This window comes from Notamacropus eugenii, chromosome 3 (genome assembly GCF_028372415.1).
Source record: "Notamacropus eugenii isolate mMacEug1 chromosome 3, mMacEug1.pri_v2, whole genome shotgun sequence".
NCBI lineage: Eukaryota > Metazoa > Chordata > Mammalia > Diprotodontia > Macropodidae > Notamacropus > Notamacropus eugenii.
Genome location: NC_092874.1, coordinates 277,697,215 through 277,722,641, shown reverse-complemented (window position 1 = coordinate 277,722,641; position 25,427 = coordinate 277,697,215). Strand labels below are relative to the sequence as shown.

General features: G+C 39.6%; 1 protein-coding gene across 1 annotated transcript in view; it reads left to right on the top strand.

Annotated features, from left to right (window-relative positions):
• The window catches only part of FGD6 (FYVE, RhoGEF and PH domain containing 6), a 169,090-nt gene that overhangs the window by 57,209 nt on the left and 86,454 nt on the right, over positions 1 to 25,427 (top strand). Inside the window, exon 3 of the mRNA XM_072655602.1 lies at positions 3,917 to 4,058. Within this exon, the coding sequence (XP_072511703.1) occupies positions 3,917 to 4,058 (142 nt within the window). The remainder of the gene's footprint in view (positions 1 to 3,916; positions 4,059 to 25,427) is intronic.

The window sequence follows — 25,427 nt, the reverse complement described above, 5'->3', positions numbered from 1 at the left end:
AGTTAACTTTATGAGATTTGTACTTTGCATTTTGGTGTATGGAAAAGCTTTCTGCCCCAGGCCATAGAGTTAATATTTTGTCTTATAGCAGGGCAAGGGGTTCTTAACCTTGTTTGTGTTGTGGACCCTTTTGGCAGTCTGGTGACAGCTAAGGAAACGCCACCCCCAGTCAGGATTTGTTTGTTGTCTAGGTTTGTCCAAGAAAAAATGCTCAATTTCATTGACGTTAGTGAAAATAGAAGCAAAATAAAAACGCGTAACATCATATTCACAGATAAATCAGTAACCATTTACTAATTGCCTGCTATGTACCAGGCCCTGTGCTAAGTACTGGGGATACAAAAAAAAAAAAAAGAAAAGAAAAGACAGATCTGTCCACAGGAGCTGTCTCTGGACCCTAGGTTAAAAACGTCTATCCTAGAGGCATCGGAAGCTATGGAAGATTTTTGAGCAGGAGAATATTATGGTCTGACCTGCATCTTACAACTTTTATTTTGACAGCCAAATGAAAAGTAGATTGGAGAGGGGCCTGACAGGATCCCAGGGAGGCAGGAAGCTGTTCCTGTCTTCTCTAGCAAGTTGACCAACCTGTATTTTATACCCAGAGATTTGGAAGTTGGTTTTGGAGGACGCACCAGTATAGCACTACTGCAGCATTGGATTAGTACATTTCCCTGTGTGTTAGAACTGAGAGCCTTGGTTCCTTCCTGGTAGCATTCCCTGTTACCACCTTTTTTCCCCCAGAGGTTATCTCTTTCAGCTAAGGGGGATGGGGCTTGGTAAGAAAATAGTTAGCAGGCCTGCCTGTATGAGACATGCACACATGTGTATGTGTGTGTGTATGTGTGCATGTGTGTGTATGTATATGTGAGCGTGTGTGTGTGTGTGTATTCCCCCCACCCCCAAATCCATTATCTTTTTTCCCTTCTCATTATCTGGGGACCTTTTCCCAGATACAATTGGCCTGTGATTAGCAGATTCCTGACAAAGCCCCAATGTAAAGAACATCTGCATTCATTCTCCTGTTATCTTCAAGGCCTTCTGAGGCAATCTAACCTCAACCTATTTTTTTAACTCTTTCTTTTCTGGCCTCTGCTCTGACTCTCTGCCTTTGCCTTTATTTTATTGGATCTTAACAATCCTGAAAAGGGGGTTGTTACGGTGACCAAGAAGTTAAATTCAATGAAGGGTTGAGGTTAGTAGAATAAGTCTAGACAGAAATCTGCTGTGGCTTAATGATATAAAGCCTGATAATCTATCTGGTGGCTTAAAGCAAGCATTAAGGACTATTTTCCCATTCCCTTACCTGTCTTTGCTTAGAAAGGAATTGGCACCAATCCTAGAGATTTTCTGGGACCAGAGCAGTCTAGACTGGCCTGGTAAACAAAAAGGGGACTCAGGACAGACCTATATAAAAAGCTACTGCCAAGGATAGAAGAGTTGGGTTCCAGAGGAAACTTCCCTCTCTTGAACCCTTGATAAACCAGTTCAACACTATACTATATTAAAATCCCTTGCCCCTTTGTACTGTGACATCTTATTCCATGCCAATCCCCAACCCAAGTCCCACCATTCACTTCCTTCCCTCCTATTATGTTTCTGAACAGAGATGGAGAAAATAATGGCACCATACTGCTTAAGTCTACTACAAATTTGTGTTCATTTCAAGTGGAATTGGTAAAAATAAAAAATCATTATAATTATATTATATGAAATATTATTTTAAAAATCTCAACTGGGACCTCACTGCAGCAAGGCAGTCCTTTTACGTCTCTTTAATTCTCTATCCTATTCATCGCAGAGACTTTTCCATATGTTTTCATCCTTCCTAGCTCCCTAGTTCTCCCTACCCCCATCTTTTCAGGTGACACCGTTGCCTCATATTTCACTGAAAAAATGGAGACCATTCTCAGACAAGATGCTTTTCTATTCCCGCACTATCCAAGCTCCTATGTTGCAGATGCCTTCACCCTACCGCAAATGAGAAGTAGCCCTTCCCCTTACAAAGGCAGATGCCCTCTATGTATACAGTTGATCCTGTCCCATCCCATCTTCTCCAGCAGATTCCGACCTTACAGGATTGTTGTGAGGATCAAATGAGATAATATTTGTGAAGCAGTTAACCCAGTGCTGGGCACAGAGTAGGTACTACATAAATGTTACGTGTCATCATCATCATCATCATCATCATCTTCTCTTTTACCAATCTTCAAATTCTTGTCTGTTGTCTACAGACAAACTCATATCTCCCCATTATCAAAAAACCCTCTATGGCCAAACTCCTTGAAAAGACTGTCTACAATTAAAGCTTCTGTTTCCATTCCTCCTACTGTCTTAATTATCTACAGTCTGTCACATATCATTCAACTGAAAGGGCTATGCTTAATTCTCATTTTTTCTGACCTTGCTGCCACACTTGCCACAATAACTGTCTTGTCCTTGATACTTTCTTCTCAAGTTTTTAGTGACATTGTACTCTCCAGATTCTCCCCCTAACTTTCAGACATCTCCTCATTCTCCTTTTATCCATCTTTAACCTGATAGATGTGAGTGTTCCCCAGGGCCCTGTCCTAGACTGTCTTCTCTTCTTTCTACTCTTTCATTTAGTGACCTCATCAGCTCCTCTGTTGAGATGATTTGCAGATCTTTTTGTCCAGCCCTAAACTCTCTCCTGAAAACCAGTCTCGCATCTCTACCTTTCTATTGGACCCCTCAAACTGGAGATCTCATAGACTTCTGAAAATCAACATGTATATAGCTGAGGTATTTTTGCTCCCACACTCCCCTGTTCCTCCCTTTCTGTTGAGAATATCACCATCCTTCCAGTCACTCAGGCTTACAACCCAAGTGTCGTCTTGGACTAAGTCCTGTTGATTCCTCCTTTGCAAGTGCTTTCTTCAGTTTCACCTTCTCTCTTCTTGGAACATCACCACCATAGTGCAAGCCCTGTATCTCACACTGGGACCATTGAAATAGCCTATTTAGTACTATTCATAATACTGCCTCTTCTCTCCCCATTCCTGTCCCATTCTCCACTTAACCATCAGTGTGATTCTCCTAAAGTATCTGTCTGAACAGATTACCTTCCCCCTCTTACTCAATAAACAACAGTGGTTCCCTATTACCTCCAGTATCAAATATAAAAATCTGCTAGCATTTAATGTCCTTCATAACCTGTCTCCTTCCCACCTTTCTTATACCTTACACCAGAATCAAGACGTCACCCATGATGTCGTTGGTCTTTTTCTAGAAGGAAGGATAGACAATACCTTCCTTCCCTCCATGTGCTCTTCTGTCCAGTGACACTGACCTTCTTCCTTTTCCTCAGACAGCTGGAGATTTTTTACTCCATCTTCAATCTCCCTGCATTTTCATTGGCTATTCCTAATGTCCCTCATGTCTCTCCACCTCCCTGATTTCCCTCAATCCTATCTTCTTCCCAGCCCCCCTTAGTGCTAGTGCCTTCCCTCCGAAATTAGCTCCAGTTTATACTCTGTGTATTTTGTGCGGGCCTTGTTGTGTTCATATTTTCCCCCACATTATATTGTGAGTCGCTTAAAGGGAGGGACTTTTTTTTTTTTAACCTTTCTTCCTATCTTCAGCACTGACCTAGTACCTGGCACTTAATAAAGGCTTGGTGACTTGGTGACTGACTGAAGTACATCCTGCTTCTGTCTAACCTACTGTACATCACAACTGCAAGACCAGAAAGCATTGGATTCAGGTCAGACCTCTGACAATGCCTGCCTGTGTGACCTTGGGCAAGTCACTTAACTTTTCTAGGCAAGTGTGTATAAGTAAGACTGTAAGCTTCAGAGAAGTTGCCGACCTTCCCTACATCAATGAAATCCCAGGTCCAATTCCTGTTTGTGTCTTACTAGGCAATAAATGCTGCCCTGCGTTACTGTGTTTCTAGGTCTTCCCATGAAGACGAGGGTGACCCGGACCTCCTGTTGGGTGACCTGCCCTCTGATGAGGAAGAAGCAATCAACAGCTCTGACGAGGACGCCAGCTCTGACTCCAGCAAAGGGGAGCCTGATTCCCTAGAAGACAAGCAGGTGTATTTTTAATTTTTAATTTAGTTAGTACTTGGATGTCGTTGAGTTCATCTCATTCATGTGCTGTGCCTAGGGAAGATAGCATTGCTACCTTTGCAGTTAGGAAGACCTGAGTTCGAATCACATCTCAGATGCTTAGTAGCTCTATATACACAGACAGTCCCTTGCCCTTCTGAGCCTCAGTTTCTTTATCTGTAAAATGGGGGTCATGATAGCACCTACCTCCCAAGTTTTTGTGAGTATCAAATGAGCTAACTAACCTATATAACTGCTTTGCAAACCTTAAAGCAATTTACAGATGCTACATGTTATTATCAGCTATTGTCATTGACGATGTGACACACACAAAGGTTTTCTTTGTTTTTTCCAGAATTTAAAAAATTAATTTCCTCTCCTTTCCACCTCCCTTAAAGCCTGACCTTTAGAAAAGCATTTTCCTTTTCTTTTCTTTTCTTTTTTAATGTTTAACAATCACTGCCATACAATTGAGATTTTATCCCCCCCCACCTACCCCCCACTACCCCCCTCCCTCCCCACGACTGCATACAATTCTGTATAGATTCTACATATACTTTCCTACTGACTATATTTTCACTATAGTCATGCTATGTAGTCAGACTAAAATAAATGAAAGAAATCGTATAACAAATCAGAACATGATACACAAACACATACACATACACAAACATGATCTGCTACATTTTGTGAGTGACTTCCATATTTCTTTCTCTGAGTGTGGAAGGCATTTTGCCTTGAGAACCACCTTTGGGATTTTTTTTTTTTATAAGAAGTTTTTGCGTTATTACAAAATTCCAAGTCTACCAGAAAAAACTCACACACTGTGGTCGTTGCTGTGCACAAAGTTCTCCTGGTTCTGCTCCTTTCACTCAGCATCAGGTCATATAAGTCCTTCCAGGCCTCTCTGAAGTCTTCTTGTTCATCATTTCTTATGGCACAATAGTACTCCATTACATTCATATACCATAATTTATTCAGCCATTCCCCAATTGATGGACATCCCCTTGACTTCCAGTTTTTGGCAACTACATAGAGTGCTGCTATAAATATTTTTGTACATGTGGGACCCTTTCCCATTTTTATGATCTCTTGGGGATATAGTCCTAGTAGCGATATTGCTGGGTCAAAGGGTATGCACATTTTTGTAGCCCTTTGGGCATAGTTCCAAATTGCTCTCCAGAATGGTTGGATGCGCTCGCAGCTCCACCAACAATGAATTAGTGTTCCAACTCTCCCACATCCTCTCCAGCATTTATCATTTTCTTGTTCTCTCATGTTTGCCAATCTTATAGGTGTGATGTGGTACCTCAGAGTTGTTTTGATTTGCATCTGTCTAATCAATAGTGATTTAGAGCATTTTTTCATATGATTATAGATATCTTTAATTTCTTCCTCTGAAAATTGCCTGTTCATATCCTTTGACCATTTATCAATTGGGGAATGACTTGTATGATTATACATTTGGGTCAGTTCTCTATATATTCTAGAAATGAGGCCTTTATCCCCGAGCTTAGCTGTAAAAATTCTTTCCCAATTTACTACATCCCTCCAGATTTTGGTTGCGAAAAGCATTTTTCTAATGCATTATTTCAAAGTGATTTCCTCCTGTAACACAGAATCTGAGAGATTTTGTCAATCTCAGAGACATAGTACATAATGGATTAAATTTTTTTGTGTGAATTGACTTTTAGCCCCATGAATTAAGGGATGGGGAGCAGTTATTCCTATTAGTGTTTAATGTTACTAAGAGGTAGCAGAAGAGACTAGAAAGCTGGGCTCTGCTCCCAGGAAGTTTTCTGGCCCACCTTGGATGGCATGAACCTGGCAAAACTACTTCTGCCTCTCAGAGCTCCAGGCCAGTGAAGAAATGGAGCCCATGAAACAGTATGTAAAGTTCCTTATAGGCCATGTATTGACTTAGAAAACCACATTGTAATATTATACACACATACACACTCTATTATATTTTAATTTATGTATTTTTATGTTATTTATCTGGTGTATATTTATTTATCAAATGTTTTCCAATTACATTTTAACCTGGTTCAGATTCTGTCCCTTTGACACTTTGGCTCTAGGTGACTCTAAGACTGTAGGTGTCCTATCTATACAAAGAATTTCCTTACGTGGGAGTTCCTTGTATCAGTAAAAACACAAGTGTAATCCTTGTCCTCCCATACCTATTTAAATTGGTCATAAACCTGTTTTGAACAGACTGGGCAACTGCTCCATGTTTTTAGGATTCCTACTTCCAATCTGCTGACTTTCAAACTGCCTTCTTCCAATAGATTCTGCTCTTGTAAGATGTGTCTGAATTCATTTTTAGCCTTAAAAAGGAGAGTTTTTCAGTGTCACCTTGACTGCCTCCCTTAGAGAGGCTGTTAGAATAGTGTCAAAAAGGACTTTGCCATAGGTGTCTTAATTATTGTTGAGAGCAGCAGTTCTCAAAATGCGATCTAAGGTCTCCTGGGGACAGTGGTGCTGGTGAAATGTAGAACCACCTGCTCTCTGAAAAAAATGTAGGCACCACACACATTTAATCTGCACTCACATTTCTTAACTCTAGATAATCTACAAAACAATAAGCCAAGCCTTGATTTGTAATACTGGATGATTTCTGAGGTGTAAATGGTTGAACTGGAAATTTGGTATTGGGCTGGTGAGATCCAGCCAGTTCCAACACATCCTTCTCTGGATATTCCAGAGACCTTGTACCTGCAAGGCCAAAGCTATTTATTTAAAAAAAAGTTTTTTTTTAAAGTTCCTGTCTACATACTATATAGAAGTGAAAATAATCTTAGCACATCATGTAAGTTAGCAGTTAGCCTTTACTTCAGGCTGGTGAGTGTGTCAGCAATCTCCTCAATGTAATCCATTCTCTGCCATGCTACCAAAATAATCTTCCCAAGGCAGAAGTAAGGCTGACATCTTCTGCTCTAAAATCCTTAGTGACTTCTCATTGTATCTCAGATAAAACACAACCTTCGCATCCTGGCACTTTGTTGTTGTTTAGTTGTTTTTCAGTTGTATCTGACTCTTTGTGACCCCATTTGGGTTTGTTTTTGGCAGAAATACTAGAAGTCTGCCATTTCCTTTTCTGCCTCATTTTACAGATGAGGAAACTGAGGTAAACAGGGTGAAGTGACTTGCCCAGGGTCACACAGCTAGTGTCTGAGGCTGGATTTGAACTCATGAAGATGAGTCTTCTTGATTCCTGTCCTACTGCTTTATCCACAGCATCACATAACGGCTCCTCATCTTGGTGCTTAAAGCATCAGTCATCTTATTCTGATCTCCCTTTCCAGTCTTATTTCATGATATCTTCCTTCATTCCCTAGATATTAGAGCCAAATGGAGCTGCTAACTATTTTCCGAACTCAGTGTTCCATCTTTGAACTTCCAGTATTTATTTACACGGACTATCCCCAGTGTCTGGAATGCCCACTTAATTACCTTTTAGAATCTATGTTCTTCCTCTAAGTTTATTTCAGGGACTATGTCTTCCCTGAAGTTTTCCCTCATCCCTCAAATAGCTAGTACTTTCTAATATTACCTTATGCTGTGTTTCTAGTAGAGACTAAGCTCTTTGAGGATAGGAGCTCTTGTTTCCTCAGCACTCATTACAGTACCTTACACTGTATTACAGTGTTTAATAACTGTTGGTTGAATTCTGGGATGGATATAAATCACTTTTCTTGTTTTTAAAAAAAAGTGTTAATAATCTGTTTTCATACAACATGCATTTCTGAATCTCCTCTCCATGACTTTGTGAACCATTCCTTGTAACACAGGAGGAAAAGTCTGTATTGGTGAAATGATCTGTTGAGGATCACATAGCATTTATACCCAGGTCTTCCTGACTGCAAGATCGATCTCCTATTCAGTATGTGTACTATCTTAATAACAGGGTCCATTTTTATATTTCTAAAAACATTCAAGAGAAAGTTCTATTTAGTGGTTTCTTGAAATGAACCAGTCTAGAAAGGTAAACGTCTAGAATGAACATTCCTAGCTTTGTAATTCTTATCAGAGGATTAGAGCACCGGCTGAATTTCAGATCAAAAGTGCTATTCGTGGCCTTGTCCCCAATTCATCCTTCAAAGTCTTCAGCTTTCCTTGTCTTGGCATCTACAACATGGGTGGGGGAACATAGGGACAGAATTTGTAGTCAGCTTTGAAATGACTGCAATTAGCACACGGATTTCCATTAATTTACAAGAATGTTGTCATTCCTGATGCCGTGTGTCTCCTGGAGTTTTGTAAGAAGCTTAGTTTCCGGGTCACTTTTGTTTTTCATGGAGGCAGTATGTCACTACAGAAACAACACTGGACTGGGAAGCAGGAGACATAGGCCCTAATTTCAGATCACATACTATTTAGCTCAGTTCTTAGACAAATTGCTAACCTCCTCTGGATGTATAGACACTGTAAAACAAGAGTGTTAGAATAGATTATTTTTTAAGGTGACTTAGGTTTAAAGTTTGAGCCTTTGAGATTTGGAACAAAATTGGTCTTACAAGTTAGTATTGGTTTTGATTTTTCCTTTTTTCCTACTTAATGCTGGCTTTTTTCATCCAACTTTCAGGTGATAATAAATCATTATCAGAAATGATTGTATCAGTTCTTAGTTATTCTTGTCTAATTGTACCTTTATAAATTAAGAATATGACCAGCAGAGAGAACTATACCTATACAATTTTTGTATGTGTAACTTCCGAATATGAATTTTGGTCCTTTAAACACATTTTCAAAGCACAATGATTTTTATTTTAAGGCATTTGCAAAACTTAGTAGCCTCTTTGAATGTAATATGAAAGAACAGAATTTCTTCTGGGGAGTTTTTGTCCTCCCTAGGAGTCACTGGCATTGAAATTTTCAATAGAACCTTTGTTTGGAATTTTATAAGCAAGAATATTTTCCCTTGAATAGTATAATTTTGATAGAGAGCAAGTGTTCATGACACACAGAACTCTTTATCCCCCAGGAACCCTGCCAGAAAGCTATCCTAGGAACCAACATACATTTATGGTTAGAACCCAGCCTGAGCTAGTGCACATGAGCCCCCACCAGTGTGTTTCATTTTACTAGTTAACTAAGGCATTTAATGAACTAACACAGTAATAAAAGTAACAACACAACATTCTTCTGTAAACTTTGAGCACATTACTCCACAAAGTACACCCTCCTTGTGAAGGGTGGATGTATATAGGGTTTTTATGTAGGAACGTAGTTTGTGGCTAGCATAACTATGTCAGGCATCAGTTAATGCTTCTAAAACTGGAGAACTACCTATGCCTTCTAATCATTGAGCAGCTATGTCATGTCAGCTCTTTTTTTTCAGCTGTCACTGGTCTTTATTATCAGGGCCACCTGTTTTGTCTATTTTGTATGGGAAGAAATTCGATACTCATTTCTGCACTTCCAAGGACCATACTGTCTAAACTTCCTTCCTGTCATTTAGACTTGAAATGTAGGTGTTTCTTCAACCTCTCACTCTCACAACCCTTCACTCTCACATCTCAAATGTGCTTCTTATCTCCTTGCCATGGAGTGAGTCCTCATTTCCTCTCACTTAGCCTATTTCAATAGCCTGCTGATTTGATTGGCCTGATATGATTCTCTCCCTGCTTTGGTCCATTCTCCACTCAGCTACCCAAGTGATTTTCCTAAAGTGCAAGTCTGACCAATTAACCCCTTCTCCCCATAAACTTGATTGGCTCCCTAATCACTCCAAAATCAAGTATAAAATTCTCTTTTTGGCATTCAAAACCCTTCGTAACCTAGCTCCTCCCTACCTTTCCAGACTTCTCAATTTTAGGCTCCCCCTCCTCCATACTCTTTCATCCAATGACACCGACCTCTTTACTGTTCCCTGCACAAGACACTTCATCTCCCATCTCTGGACATTTTCACTGGCTGTCCTGCATACTTGGAATGCTCCTCTTTTTATCTCTGCCTCCTGGTTTCCTTGAAATTCTAGCTAAAACTCACCTTCTAAAGGAAGCTGTTCTCAATGCTTCTTAATTCCTTCTATTAATTATTTCCTATTTGTCCCGCATATGGCCTTTTTTTGTACATATTTGTTTGCAAGTTGTCTTCCCCATTAAATTATGAGCTCTTTGAGGGTACGATTTGTCTTTGATTGTGTCCCTAGCCTTGAGCACAGTGTTTGGTACATAGTATTCACTGAAAGACTTCATCCTGACCATTTTTTACCCAACTGCTGTCTTGTTATCTTTTTTCTCCTTCCCCCCTTTCTACTTCTTGCCCTGAAAACTATAATCAGATCAATTCTACCCTTGCCTATGGAAAGAGGATGTAAGTGGACTTTCCTATTTTTCCACTTTACCACTTCTTTTGGACATCCCTTCCCTGGTCATGAGGGTCCTGTATGTATTGTCTTGCACCCGTTCAGATGTAAGCTCTCTAAGGGCAAGAGTATCTTATGTTTGCATTTATATTCCTAGAGTTTAGGATAGTCCTTGACACATAGTAAGCCCTTAATAAGTACTTTCCATTCATTCATCTGTTCTACTCTATTAGGAATGTTGTGATTAGTGAAACTCTCTCTTAGAAGGGAGGACTAAAGCCAGGGACTGTGAAGGTCTTGTCTGTAGGTCCCAGAAGGTAGAAATCCAGGTTAATTTCACATCTTGACTTGAACCCGTATCTTCTTTAATGTTTCTCGATTTCCTCAGTTCAGCTATAATCTGACTTAGAGTCAGAAACTCATTTTGATTCTTGGCTTTTTTCATTGCTATCCTGACTGAGACAAGTGTTCCCAGGGCTTTCTTTTTTCAAGGAGAGGAACTGAATGAACCTGTGCTAAGGAAACTTCTTTTAGCATCCTCCCACTATGCTGTCTCTCATACGTCATTATAAGGGCTTGGGTCATTGGAAAAGTGCTGATGGTTGGCTTGACTAATACTTCTGTTCTCACTCTTCATGTTTAACTTAAAGCATGACTATGATCATGTGTATGGTAAATAAGCTGTATAGTAAAGAAAGCACATGAAAAGTCTGATTTGATGCTCTTGGTGTGATTATAGCTCAGGTGAACAAGCCAAATGAAAAAAATCTCCTTTGTCAGTGTGAGTCACTGACCCAGCCCCTGACACCTCTCGTTGGTCTCTCCACATGGGCAAACATGGTTTTTAGTCGCAGCGGTCTTAGTAATGTAGTGATTAACATCACCTGGTAGGCGTCATATATAGCCAGCGTTCTGACAAGTGTTGACCTGATTCAGATTCATTCAGTATGAGGCTACACTTTTCCCAGAGCCAAAAGAATTGTGGACCTTTTCTGTTGGCTATGGTCAGGAAAAGTGCAGAGGTCTTCGGCTGTCATCTAGAGGAGAAGGGTTTTTTAAAACAATATATCAATCTGTCAGTGAACATGCCTTTTCATTGATTAAAACTGGTCCATCTTTCCCATTTGGCAGTATTCATCTAGGGTTGCCTTTCTAGGCCTTGATTCCATGGGACTGGGGAGAGCACAAATATCGGGAATTATTCCTGTCTGGAAGCATTTGCTGATTGACTGATGTCTGCTGAAATGTATGTTTGGGGGAAGGAGAGCACTGAGAGAAATAGACAGTGGGGAAGGAAAAGTCCCTTGAGGACCTTGACAGCTAATGAACAGCATGCTAGGGAAGTAAAAGTCCCTTGAGGACCTTGACAGCACGTTGTACTGTTATTAACTGTTGGCCAAACTAGCTGATTTGCTGTTCTCCATATGTAACATTCTATCTCCTCCCCCATGTCAGTCTCAAAGGATGAGGTTTACCCTCTCTGCCACGGTCAGTGTCCCTGATTGTCAGTCAATCGGCTAGAGTTTATTAAGCCTCCTGTATGTGAGAGGCACAGGGCTAAGCACTGAAGGTACAAAGAAAGGCAAAGGACAGTCCCTGCCCTCACGGGACCCACAATCCAATGGGGAAACAATGTACAAACAACGAGGTGCAAAATAAGGTATGGACAAAATAAATTTGGAGTAGTCAGGAAAGGCACTAAGATTAAGGAGAACTGGAAAAGGCTTTTTGCAAGAGGTAGGATTTTAGCTGAGGCTTGAAGGAATCCAAGGAAGCCAAGAGGCTGAGATGAGATGAGTTCCACACATGGGAGACAGCCAGTGAAAACAGTCAGACACTTAACTAGCTGTGTGATCCTGAGCAAATTTCTGCCTCAGTTTCCTCATCTGTACAATGAGGGAATAGGCTAGGTGGCGCAACAGACAGGTCACTGAGCCTGGAGTCAGGAAGACTTGGAAGATTTCAGTCTGCCTCAGTTTCTTCAACTGTAAAATGAGGATAATAACAGCTCCTCCCTCCCAGGGTTATTATGAGGGTCAAATAAAATAATTGTAAAGCACTTAGTACAGTTCCTGACACATGGTAAGCACTTATTCAGTTCTTGTTACCACCCCCCTCCTCTTTGTGCTTCTAGCTCTCAATCTATATTCTTATCTCCTCCTTCCTAGAATTTGTGATGGTAATTTTTATACCTCTAGTAAACAAGGCAGTTTGGGGGTCTCAGGTGTCAAACATTCATGGGCCATCAGATTCAGTTGATGGATGTATTCTCTTGCTGAACAGCTCTGCACCACCATCCCACTTTCTTTCTTCTTTATTACAAGGCATAGCTCTCTGGGGACAGAAGGGAGGAGGGAGAGAGAGATTTAGGATGAAGCTGGCATAAAAACAAAAGATGTCAATGCAAATGAAAAAAAGGAAAAAACAAACAAACCAACATATTAGAGTGGATAGAGAGCGGCCTCTGATTAAAAAGACCTTGGTTTAAGACCCATCTAGCCTTGCAACACTGGGCAACCCACTTAACCTTTTAGTTTCTCCAGGCAACTGTCAAGACCAAATGCCAGTTTTCATGGGTATAGGGGATTCCCTTTGCCTCTGAAGTCAAACATCTCATCTCCAAATTTAAAAGCAGAACAGAACAAAAAAATCCTGTCCTATCACCACGTCAACAAACATTTATTAAGCACCTACTATGTGCCAAAGCTCTGGGCTAAAATCATTCTCCTGCATTAGTGAATAATGACTTAATTTCCTATACAATAGCCATACCAGAGGACTGAAGATCATGCATTCTTCCCACCTGGTAGAGAGAGAGAGAGACAGTGGATTTGGGATATAGAAGATATACATTTTTTGGACATGGTCATTATGGAAATTTGTTTTGTGTGCCTATTCTTAGTTGTTAGTTGTTAAAAGGCTTTTTTTTCTTCTATCCATGATAGAGGGAGAAAGGGAAAAATAGATTTTTGTTTATTGAAAAAAATTAGATTGTTAAAAATAATGGGCAGCTAGGTGATAACAGTAGATAGAACACTGGGCCTGGAGTCAGGAAGACCTGAGTTCAAATCTAGTCTCAGACACTTACTAGCTGTGTGACCCTGGGAAAGTCACGTATCCCAGTTTGCCTCAGTTTCCTCATCTGTAAAATGACTGAAGAAGGAAATGGCAGACTACTCCAGTGTCTTTGCCAGGAAAACCCCAAATGGGGTCATGAAGAAATGGATGTGACTGAAACAACTGATAAACAACAAAAAAAATAATGACTTGATTTCATTCAATTCCAGGGGTGAGCTTATGGAGAGTAGGGAGCCACCTACATGGCACGATTCAAAGTGTAAACTGGAAAGACTAGCGACTAGGTATAGTTATTCAGTCAATCATCATCATGCATTATTACATGAGCATCCATTATCTATTCAACTAAATATGACCTAGAAGTGAACAAAATTCTGAAGGCCTATGATACAGAAGAGGTCATTTTTGGTGGAGACCATCTGGTTGGGAGAGAGAAAAATTCTAAAATGTAAAAATCTTAAAAATCAGTAGAAACCCTGGAAAACAGATAATCCAACCTCCTCATATTATATGTGAAGAAACTGCAGATCAGAGATGTCAAATGAGTTGCCCATGGCTACACAGCTAGTTCATGACCCAATTGGTCTGAAGCACAGGGTTACCGCCCAGGAAAAGCAGGCTTGGGTGGGGTGTGATAATGGGGTACACTCGATCCCTATTAGGAAACTGTCTGTGATTTATAGACAAGCGCCAGAGGATAGGCGGGTCTGACCAGTTTGCAGTCTGTGATATGGAGGGAGTACCCACAATACAAGTCAACAAACATTTATTAAGTACTTACTGTATGCATGGCATGCATTATGTCAAATGCTGGAGATGCACAGAAAGACAGGAACCGTCCTTGCCTTGAAGATCCTAACATCCTATTGGGAGAGACAAAATGTAAACAATTATGCACAGATGAGATATGTATATACAGGGTAAATTAGAGGCAATCTCACATTAGTACCCTCAGAAAGAGAGTGCTAATATTGAGGTGTATGTATAGGGTGGAGGATCAGGGGGAGAGGATAGGTCAGGAAAGGTGGCCTTCTGCACAAAGATGGTGGCTTAGACTTAGATGGAGCCAAGATGAGGAGGGAGAGCATTGCAAGCATGGGAGCCACCACTGGAAAGGCATGGAGTCAGGAGATAACATTTCATGTATGAGGAACAGTCAGAAGCAAATGTCACTGGAGCGTAGAGTATGTGGATATGTATTAAGTTTGGAAAGCAAGGGGCAACTTGGTGGCACAATGGATAGAGTAGTAGCCTGGAATCAGGAGGACCTGAGTTCAAGTCTGGCCTCAGATACTTACTAGCTGTGTGACACTGAACAAATGACTTAACCCTGGTTGCCTCCTCTACCCCCCCACCAACCCCCCAAAATGACTGGAAGATAAGAAGGAACCAGTTTGTGCAGGACTTTAGAAGCCAAACAGAAGACTTTATATTTGATCCCCTAGGTTTTAATGACATTAAAATTCATTGTTGAGTAGGCTGAGGTGGTTAGCCTTAGGAGAATCTTTTAGAGAAGATTAATCTGTGAGCAAGTTGCTGTCCTATAAACACTCTGGATGGGTCATTGAGTTTTCTGTGGTGCTGATGACTTATTTATTTTTGGATAAATAGTATTTTTTTTTAATTATGTGTTTAGATTTTTTTCAACATTCATCTTTTATAAGATTTTGAGTTTCAGATTTTTTCTTCATCCTTGCCATCCTTCCTCCAATCTCCCCCTCACCAAGATGGCAAGCAGTCTGATACAGGTTATACATGTGCAATCATTATAAGCATATTTCCACATTAGTTATGTTGTGAAGGAAGAAATAGAACCAAAAGGAAAAGCTACCCCTCCCCTCCAAAAAAGTGAAAATAGTATCCTTTGATCTGCATTCAAACTTCATAGTTCTTTCTCTGGATGTGGATAGCATTTTCCATCATGAGTCTTGGAATTCTCTTGGATTGCTGTGTTGCTGAGAAGAGCTAAGTCGCTCATTGTTGATCATCACACAATGTTGCTGTCACTGTGTATGGTGTTCTCCTGTTCTGCTCACTTCACCCAGCATCAGTTCATTTAAGGCCTTCCAGGTTTTTCTGAAGTCTGCTTGCTTTCTCCAGCACAATAGTATCCCATCACTCGTTCAGCCATTCCCCATTTGATGGGCATCCTCTCAATTTCCAGTTCTTTGCTTCCACAAGAAGAGCTGCTATAAATATTTTTGTACATGTGGCTCCTTTTCCCTGTTGTGTGATCTCTTTGAGATAAAGACCTAGCATTGATATTGCTGGATCAAAGTTTTTTAATTGCCCTTTGGGCATAGTTCCAAATTGCTCTCCAGAATGGTTGGATCAGTTCATTCCACCACCAGTGCACTAGTGTCCAACTTTCCCACATCATTTGCAGCATTTATCATTTTCCTTTTCTGTCATATTAGCCAGTCTGATAGGTATGAGGTGGTACCTCAGAGTTACTTTAATTTGCATTTCTCTAATCAATAGTGATTTAGAACATTTTTTCATATGCCTACATATAGCTTTAATTTCTTCTGAAAATTGCCTGTTCATATCTTTTGACTATTTATCAAGTGGGGAATGACTTGCATTCTTTTAAATTTGATTCAGTTCTATATATATTTGAGAAATGAGGCATTTATCAGAAACACTTGCTATAAATATTGCTTGCCATCTTTCTGCTTTCCTTCTAACCTTAGTTGTATTGGTTTTGTTTGTGCAAAGCCTTTTTAATTTAATGTAATTAAAATTATACACTTTCTATTTCATAATGTTCTCTCTCTCTTATTTGCTCATAAATTCACTTCTCCAGGTGAACTATTGCTTATTCTCCTAATTTCTTATGGTAACACCCTTTGTGTCTAAATCATGAACTCATTTTGACCTTATCTTGGCATGTGTTGTGAGGTGTTGGTCTGTGCCTAATTTCTGACATACTATTTTCCAGTGTTCCCTGCAGGTTTTGTCAAATAGTGAGTTCTTATCCAAGAAGCTGTAGTCTTTGGGTTTATCAAGCAGTAGATTAGTGCAGTCACTTACCGCTATGTCTTGTGTACCTAACCTGTTCCACTGATCCACCACTCTGTTTCTAAACCAGTACCAAATAGTTTTGATGATTGACACTTTATAATATAGTTTTAGATCTGGTATGGCTAGACCATCTTCCTTTGCATTTTTAAAAAATTCCCTTGATATTCTTGACCTTTTGTTCTTTCAGATGAATTTTGTTATTATTTTTTCTAGTTCTTCAAAATAATTTTTTGGTAGTTTGATTGGGATGGCACTGAATAAGTAAATTAATGTAGATAGAATTGTCATTTTTATTATATTAACTTGGCGTGCCCATGAGCAATTGATATTTTTCGAAATGTTTAGATCTGACTTTATTTGTGTGAAAAACGTTTTGTAGTTGTGTTTGTATAGTTCCTGGGTTTGCGTTGGCAGGTGGACTCCCAAATATTTTATATTGTCTACAGTGATTTAAATGGAATTCCCGTTTCTATCTTTTGCTGCTGGGCTTTGTTGGTAATATATAGAAATGCTGATGATTTTTGACAGTATATTTTATATCCTGCAACTTTGCTCAGCTTATTAATTATTTCAAGTAGTTTTTTTAATTGATTCTCTGGGATCCTGTAAGTATACCATCATATCATCTGCAAAGAGTGATAGTTTTTGACCATCCTTTCTTTTTGAAAAAATGATTTCAGTTTTTTCCTCTCCCTAATTAGTGTACATGTAGAAAGTGGCCATATACAACTGAAAGCCATTAAAAAATTTCCTCTCTGTTTTATTGGCTGCCATACCCATAAAAATTTCAAGGTAGATGCCCAGCTTTTTGGTCAAGTGGTTCTATGATGTGATTGACTAGGTTGGTCCTTGGAAAACAGACTTAGTCTGTGACTGCGGCCATATTCAAAGCATGTCTGCATTGTGTAGAGCCTGCCCAAGTTTGTGTCTTGCTGGCATGGCTTTGGAGACTAAAAGTCACGTGAAGGATACAGCTGGGCAACTATGAGTGGGCTATGGCCTGCATCACTGGAGGGCCTGCCTAAATCAGCTAAATAAAGCATTTTGGCCTTAGGAACTCTTTACACTCTTAAAAATTATTCAATGCTGTCTACCCTCAACCTGCAGTAGGTAGAGAAGTAGGCCTGGGGTCAGGAAGACCTGAGTTCAGAACCAGCTTCAGATACTTATTAGCTCTGTAACCCTGGGCAAGTCACTTAACCTCTGCCTGCCTCAATTTTCTTAACTATAAAATGAGGATAATAATAACTTCTACCTCCCAGGGTTGTTGTGAGGCTTAAACCAGATCATATTTATTAAAAAACACTTAATAAAGTGCCTGGCACATAATAGGTCCTTAATAAATGCTTATTTTTTGTCTTCTCTTCCTCCCCCCTGGCCTTTTTTTTTTTTAATGTCAGTTATACCTGTTAATATTCACTGTATTAGAAATTAAAATGATTTAGTATTTTTGTGAAAAGTTTTGACCTGGCAGACCCACTTCTCTCCTCCCAAAAAAGAGTTTGGGGCATCTCCAGGATCTTTAGACCACACTTTGAGAACAGCAGTCCTTAATCAGTGACATTACATGTTCATTTGGTTGTTGGATTGTGTCTGCTCTGTGTGTGTGTGTGTGTGTGTGTGTGTGTGTGTGTGTATTGTGTCTTCTGGCTGAAATGTAACCTCCTTGGTGCCAGGTTTTCCTCATTTCTTTGTATCCCTAGGTAACATAGTGCCTGGCACATCATAAGCACATCACTTGACTGAGGACCAATATTACTGAGTCACAGTTTCTGCCTGCTCACCTGTGTAGCACACTTCACCTTCATTTATAGCAGCTGTAGCTACTAAGAGCCTTCCTTTAGCTCTTCCAGTTACTACCTGAGGGACCTTGGGATGAAAGGAACTAAAGGAAAGGAAAAAGCATCTAAATGCCTACATTGTAGTGGGCACACCCAACAACCTAGGGAGGTAGACACCATTATTATCCATATTTTATAGTTGAGGAAATTGTGGCTTGAATTGAAGGAGCTTGACTTGCTCAGCCTCAGACAGCTACTAAGTGTCTGAGGCTGGATTTGACCTCAAGTATTCCTCACTCCAGGCCCAATGGTCTATCCACTGTACCACCTTGCTGCTAACATTTTACTTCTGTGGTTCTCAGTTTTCCTCATCTGTAAAATGAGGGTTGGTCTAAATCAGAGGTTCTTAATCTTTGTCTTTGACCCCTTTGGCAGTGTGGCAAATCCTAAGGACCACTTCTGAACAGTATTTTTAAATTCATAAAGTAAAATACTTAGGATGATAGAAGAATCCAATTATACTGAAATAAAGATTTTTTTTCCATGCAAATTCACAGACCCATTGAAATTGATCATTGGATCCTATATTAATAATCCTAGATTATTAGATGAACTAGATGAACCTCTGAGGTCCCATTGACTCTGAATTTATAAATCCCATCCTCTCTTGCATTATTTGAGAAATGATTTGAGAAAATTTGAGAAAAGAAATGAGTTAGAACATGGTGGCTGAAGTGCTTTTAAGTGTGTTTTGGCAGATTTTTCCTGTTTTAAAGATAGCATGTTTTATGGAGTAGACACCAAATACTCCAGCTCCTGATGATATGAAGGATCCTTTTGTCAAGGGTTGGAAAAGGACACACTTGTTTGGCAGCTGTATTTGAAAGACGACCAGTTATTCAATAGTAGATTTGTCTTTTGAAACTGTGAATTGGGCAGCCATGGCAGATCCTTGGTCTGGGGAGTTCACAGGCTTCACTTGAGGCTGGTCTCAGAGGTATGTTAGCTATGGAATCTGAAACAAACAGATGAATGCTTATGGATCTTGTTCCCTATCTCCCTCAATGACACAAGCTAGCAAACCTGTTTGTCTTAACTGGACAGTGGCCTGTCTAAGAGAAAAGAAATGGAGACCAGTCTAAGGGTCAGCTTTAACTTTAACTTTACTGGGACAAAGTCTGTCATTAAAATGATATAGGGTATTTGTTCCCTTGGCTTTGTCATTTTTCACTAGAAGTTGTCTGTTTTATCATGAGCTTAACCAATAACTGCAAATGTTTTATTATCCAATGAAGAGCAAAAACTATGTATGTGTGTGTGTGTGTGTGTGCTCATCCTTTGTTGCCGAAGAAGACCATGCCATCAGAGAAATGATGACATGACTTGCACTTGACTTTGTTTTGAGTGAGGGAGGGCTGTGCAGGTCACCAGCCTCACTTCTCCAGAACCATCTGAATCCAGTGACCAGATATTCATCAGGAAGACTGGAGATGACCCAGGATGAGGCAATGGGGGTTAAGTGACTTGCCCAAGGTCACACAGTGAGTGAGTGTCAAGTGTCTGAGGTGAGATTTGAACTCAGGTCCTCCTGACTCTTGCACTGGTACATATACATACACATACAAATACATATATACATCTACATTCACACACATATTTTTATATACATTCACACACATATTTTTATATACATATATACACATACACATATATACACATTCATATATATAAGTGCCTGGCACATAGCAGGTGCTTAATAAATGTGTATAGATAGATAGGAAGCCATGGGTTTTGTTACGTTCAGTTTAAGGTTTTTATTTAAGTGTGTGTTAAATTTTTCTTGTTCACTTGTGTCTGAGTCTTTCTCTTAATCATTTCCTTTTTATCTTTTTTATCTCTGGCTTGTTTGTGCACAGTTGTTTGCTATTTCCCCCATTCAACTTTGAGCTCCCTGAGGACACAGACTGGTTTATTTTGCCCTTTTTTAAATCCCCAGCTCTTAGCGCTGTGCCGGGTACATAGAGGGGCTTAATAAATGTTTATTGAGGGATTGATCTTCATGCAAACCCTTGAGATAAGAGATGGAGTAGGATTGTGCCTCCTCTTTTGTAGATTTTAAAACTGAGGAAGGCCTAGAAGGACGGCACAATACAAGGGAAAATGTGCAGGACCGCTAGGTGGCACAGTGGACAGAATGCTGAGTCTGTAAGGAGGAAAACTCATCTTCACAAGTTCAGATCTGACCTCAGAAACTTACTTGCCATGTGACCCTGGGCAAGGCACTTAGCCCTCTTTACCTGTTTCCTCATCTGTAAAATGACCTGGGGAAGGGAATGTCAAACCACTCTAGTATCTTTGTCAAGAAAACCCCAAATGGGGTCATAGCAAGGCGAGCACAACTGAAAAATGACTCAGCAACAACAAGAAATTCAGGAGATTGATTGACAAGTAGGGGAAAATGTGAATGGGGTGACTGTGTTAATGGGCAGTACCCATATGGTACAATAGATGGAGGGCTTAGCCATCCTCAGGGAAGACCTGAGTTCAAATGTATCCTCAGACACTTAGGAGCTGAGTGACTTTAGGCAAGTCACTTTAACAGCTGTCTGCCTCAGTTTCCTCCTCTGTGAAAGGAAGGTTAAAAATAGCATCCATCTCCCAGGTTTGTGAAGGTATTTGTAAAGCATTTAGTACAGTTTCTAGAACTTAGTAGGTGTTTAATAAATGCTCTTCCTTTCCCCCTTCCCTTAACTTTCCAGTTAGTCAGACCTAGCTTTGTCTTTTTTTAATTGGATCATGCCAAGGACCTAGAGATTGGTTTTGATCCCTACCTCTTCCAAGTTAAGTTCTTTCATTGGTTTATCTTTATGGATGAATAAAATAAAATTAACAAAGAATAAGACCCAGATTCAAGCCTCTGCCCTGACACAAAGTCCCTTTGTGTGGGCAAGTGTAACCTCTCTGGGCTGTAATATCCTTCTCTGTTAAATGAGGGGGGTTGGGCTAGCCTTGAGGTCTCTTCTCAGTGATAAATCCCTGTTTCTTTGGTTTCCCCCAGCAAATGAGCTAGGGGAAAATATTCCCTGCCCTTTTCTTGTAAATAGAGGTACCATTTTGAAATAAACATCTAAAAAGAAGCTAAGCAATAAACAATTTAATTTTAGCTATTGTATGATGAGATATTGTTTGGTAGCAGGAAACATGCTGAGGAATACAATCTTTAGTTTTTTATGGTGTTCATCATTTTCCTTCTTCTCCATTCCATCTCTTGGCGCCACTGGAAATGAGTCTAGGAAGAAACTCATTGCTGTTAAGATGCCTTCAGAGCATGTAAACAAGGAAATGACCTAAAATGTTGACAAAAAATTAATAATCCCTCAGTTTATTGGAGCCTTCCTAATTAATCCCCTTGAATGAATGGAGAGCAAGGCCTTTTCATGCAGAGCAGTGTGTCTGGCTAAGACATCTTCTCAGCCTTTGTATTTGAAAGAACACTTGGCAGCATCTTAGAATTTCTCACTTGCATGGAGTGTAAGCCATTCCTGAGCAGAATCCTAGGTTGCTGGGTACAAGCAGTGGTTCTAGAGTCAGGAATTCGAATTTGCTTTCAGATACTTCCTAGCTGTGTGACCCTGGGCAATTCACTTCACCTTGTTTGCCTCAGTTTTTGTTTGTTTTTTTTTTCATCTCATTGTATTTTATTAGGTCAATACAAAGTATACCGTAAATAAATATATACTATAATAGAACAAACAAAAAGCAAAACCAGAGGAATTAGAAATGGTGTGCACATTATGTATCCTCTGTAGTGTAGAAACATGGATTAGTTTAACTCACTATTAAGCACTAAAAAAACCCAACAACAAACTAACACGGCATTTTAGGAGCACGTGTGTGTACTACATTCACACTCCTGAATTACAACTGAAATGTATTTATATAAAAAAAAATTGCCTCCGTTTCTTCATCTGCAAAATAGGGACAATAAGAGCACCCACCTCCCAGGGTTGTTATAAGGATTAAACAAGATGATAACTGTAAGCACCCAGGACATAGTACATGCAGTATAAATATTAGCTATGGTTATTATTGCCCTCAACAAATAGTTCTTTTCTATTTTGGATAACTTGAGTCATTAGGTAGTTTTTTTCTGTATATTTAAGTCTATTTCTGACTATGACTTCTGCCATATGCTCCTAGTTTTCCCCTCAGTGACCAAGCAAGAATAAATCTAATCCCTCTTTTACAGCCCCTCAGAGATTGGAAGACAGTTACCTCACTGCATCTTCTCTAGGTTGTTCAGTCATTCATCAAAGATCTCTAAGTACCTTCAGTTAAATTGTTGTTGTTGGGTTGTTTCAGTTGTTTCTGACTCGTCATAACCCATTTGGGATTTTCTTGGCAAAGATACAGGAGTGGTTTTTGTCATTTCCTTCTCCAGCACATTCTATCTCCAGCTTTCTCAGCTCTGGCAAACAGGGTTAAGTGACTTGCCCAGGGTCACACACCTAGTTAGCATCTGAGGCTGGATTTGAACTCAGGTATTCCTGACTTCAGGCCTCGTGCCACCCTTTCTCTAAGTTAAACAACCCCATTTCCTTCAACTGATACTCATGCAGTGTGGTTTTCAGGCTCATTATTCTGATTACCCTCCTGTACCTATCCCATTTTATCAGCGTCCTTCCTAAAATTTGACTCTAAGAAATGAACACAGTACTATAGGTGTGGTCTAACTAGGACAGAGAACAGCAGAACCCTTGGTCCTCTGCCCAGAAATCTTCCTAAGAACCAGATTGCTTATTTGCACTTCATCCAGGTCAGTTGTCAAAACTGAATGCAACTAAGATTAAAACAAATTAATTTAAACCAAAGTGTAAATGACTGATGGAGTTCTTTGAGTTATACTAGGCAAATGATGGCAAAGATCTTATAGAAAAATATTGATATCAGCACTTTTTTGTTAGTATCAAAGAACTGGAAATATGGCATTTGAACATAGCTGTGTTTTTTGTTGTTCAGTCATTTTTCAGTTGTGTCTGATTCTTCATGATCCCGTTTGGGGTTTTCTTTACAAAGATACTGGAGTGGTTTACCATTTCCTTCTCCAGCTCATTTTACAGATGTGGAAACAGAGGCAAACAGGGTTAAATGACTTGCTCAGGATCATATAGCTAATAAATGTCTGAAGCTGGATCTGAACTGATATCTTCCTCTGAACTGATATCTTCCTGACTCCAGACTCAGCACTCTATCCACTGTACCACCTCTTTGCCTCGTCATTATTCTAAGATGTATTCACATAGCTCTTCTTTTTATTTATTTATTTATTTATTTTTAATTTTAAGCTTTATTTCCACAAAATGTTGAGTTCCAGATTTTCTCCCCATCTTTCCTCTCCCCTCACGCCAAAACTACTTCCATTCTGATTGTGCTTTCCACCAATGTGCCCTCCCTTCCTTTACCCCCATCTTCTCTCTTGTCCTGTGGGGCAAGATAAATTTCTATACCCCATTACTTGTATTTCTCATTTCCCAGTTGTATGCAAAAACAATTATCAACTTTTGTTCCTAAAACTCTGAGTTCCAACTTCTCATCCTTCCTCCCTCCTCACCCATCCCCACTGAGAAGGCAAGCAATTCAGTATAGGCTATATATGTGTAGTTTTGCAAATGACTTCCATAATAGTCATGTTGTGTAAGACTAACCATATTTCCCTCCATCCTATCCTGCCCCACATTTTTTCTGTTCTCTCTTTTGACCTTGTTGCTCCCCAAGAGTGTTTACTTCTAATTGCTCCCTCCTCCCATTTGCTCTCCTTTCCATCATCCCCTCCACCTTACTTATCTCTTTCTTCCCTACTTTCCTGTAGTGTAAGATAGATTTTCATACCACATTGAGTGTGCATGTTATTCCTTCCTTGTGCCAAATGTGATGAGAGTAAGTTTCACTTTTTCCCCTCTCACTTCCCCCCTTTTCCCCTCCATTGGAAAAGCATTTTCTTGCCTCTTCTATGAGAGATAATTTACCCCATTCCATTTCCCCTTTCTCCTCCCAATATAGTCTTCTCTCACCCCTTAATTTTATTTTTTTAGATGTGTGTGTGTGTGTGTGTGTGTGTGTGTAATTCCTCCAATTACCCACATAATGAGAAAAGTTTCAAGAATTACAAACATTATCTTTCCATGTAGGAATGTAAACAGTTCAACTTTAGTAAGTCCCTTGTGATTTCTCTTTCCTGTTTACCTTTTCATGTTTCTCTTGATTCTTGTGTTTAAAAGTCAAATTTTCTTTGCAGCTCTGGTCTTTTCATCAAGAATGCTTGAAAGTCCTCTATTTCATTGAATGATCATTTTTTTCCCCTGAAGTATTATACTCAGTTTTGCTGGGTAAATGATACTTGGTTTTAATCCTAGTTCCTTTGACTTCTGGAATATCATGTTCCAAGCCCTTCGATCCCTTAATGTAGAAGCTGCTAGATCTTGTGTTATCCTGATTGTGCTTCCACAGTACTCGAATTGTTTCTTTCTAGCTGATTGCAATATTTTCTCCCTGACCTGGGAACCCTGGAATTTGGCTACAATATTCTTAGGAGTTTCTCTTTTTGGATCTCTTTTCGGAGGTGATTGATGGATTCTTTCAATATTTATTTTACCCTCTGGTACTAGAATATCAGGGCAGTTTTCCTTGATAATTTCATGAAAGATGATGTCTAGGCTCTTTTTTTGATCATGGCTTTCAGGTAGTCCTATAGTTTTTAAATTGTCTCCTGAATCTATTTTCCAGGTCAGTTGTTTTTCCAATGAGATATTTCACATTATCTTCCATTTTTTCATTCTTTTGGTTTGGTTTTGTAATTTCTTGGTTTTTCATAAAGTCATTAGCTTCCATCTGTTCCATTCTAATTTTGAAAGAACGATTTTTCTTATGAACCTCTTTTTCCATTTGGCTAATTCTGCTTTTTAAAGCATTCTTCTTCTCATTGGCTTTTTGGACCTCTTTTGCCAATTAGGTTAGCCTATTTTTAAAGGTATTATTTTCTTCAGCATTTTTTTGGGTCTCCTTTAGCAAGCTGTTGACTTGCTTTTCATGATTTTCTTGCATCACTCTCATTTCTCTTTCCAATTTTTCCTCCACCTCTCTTACTTGCTTTTCAAAATC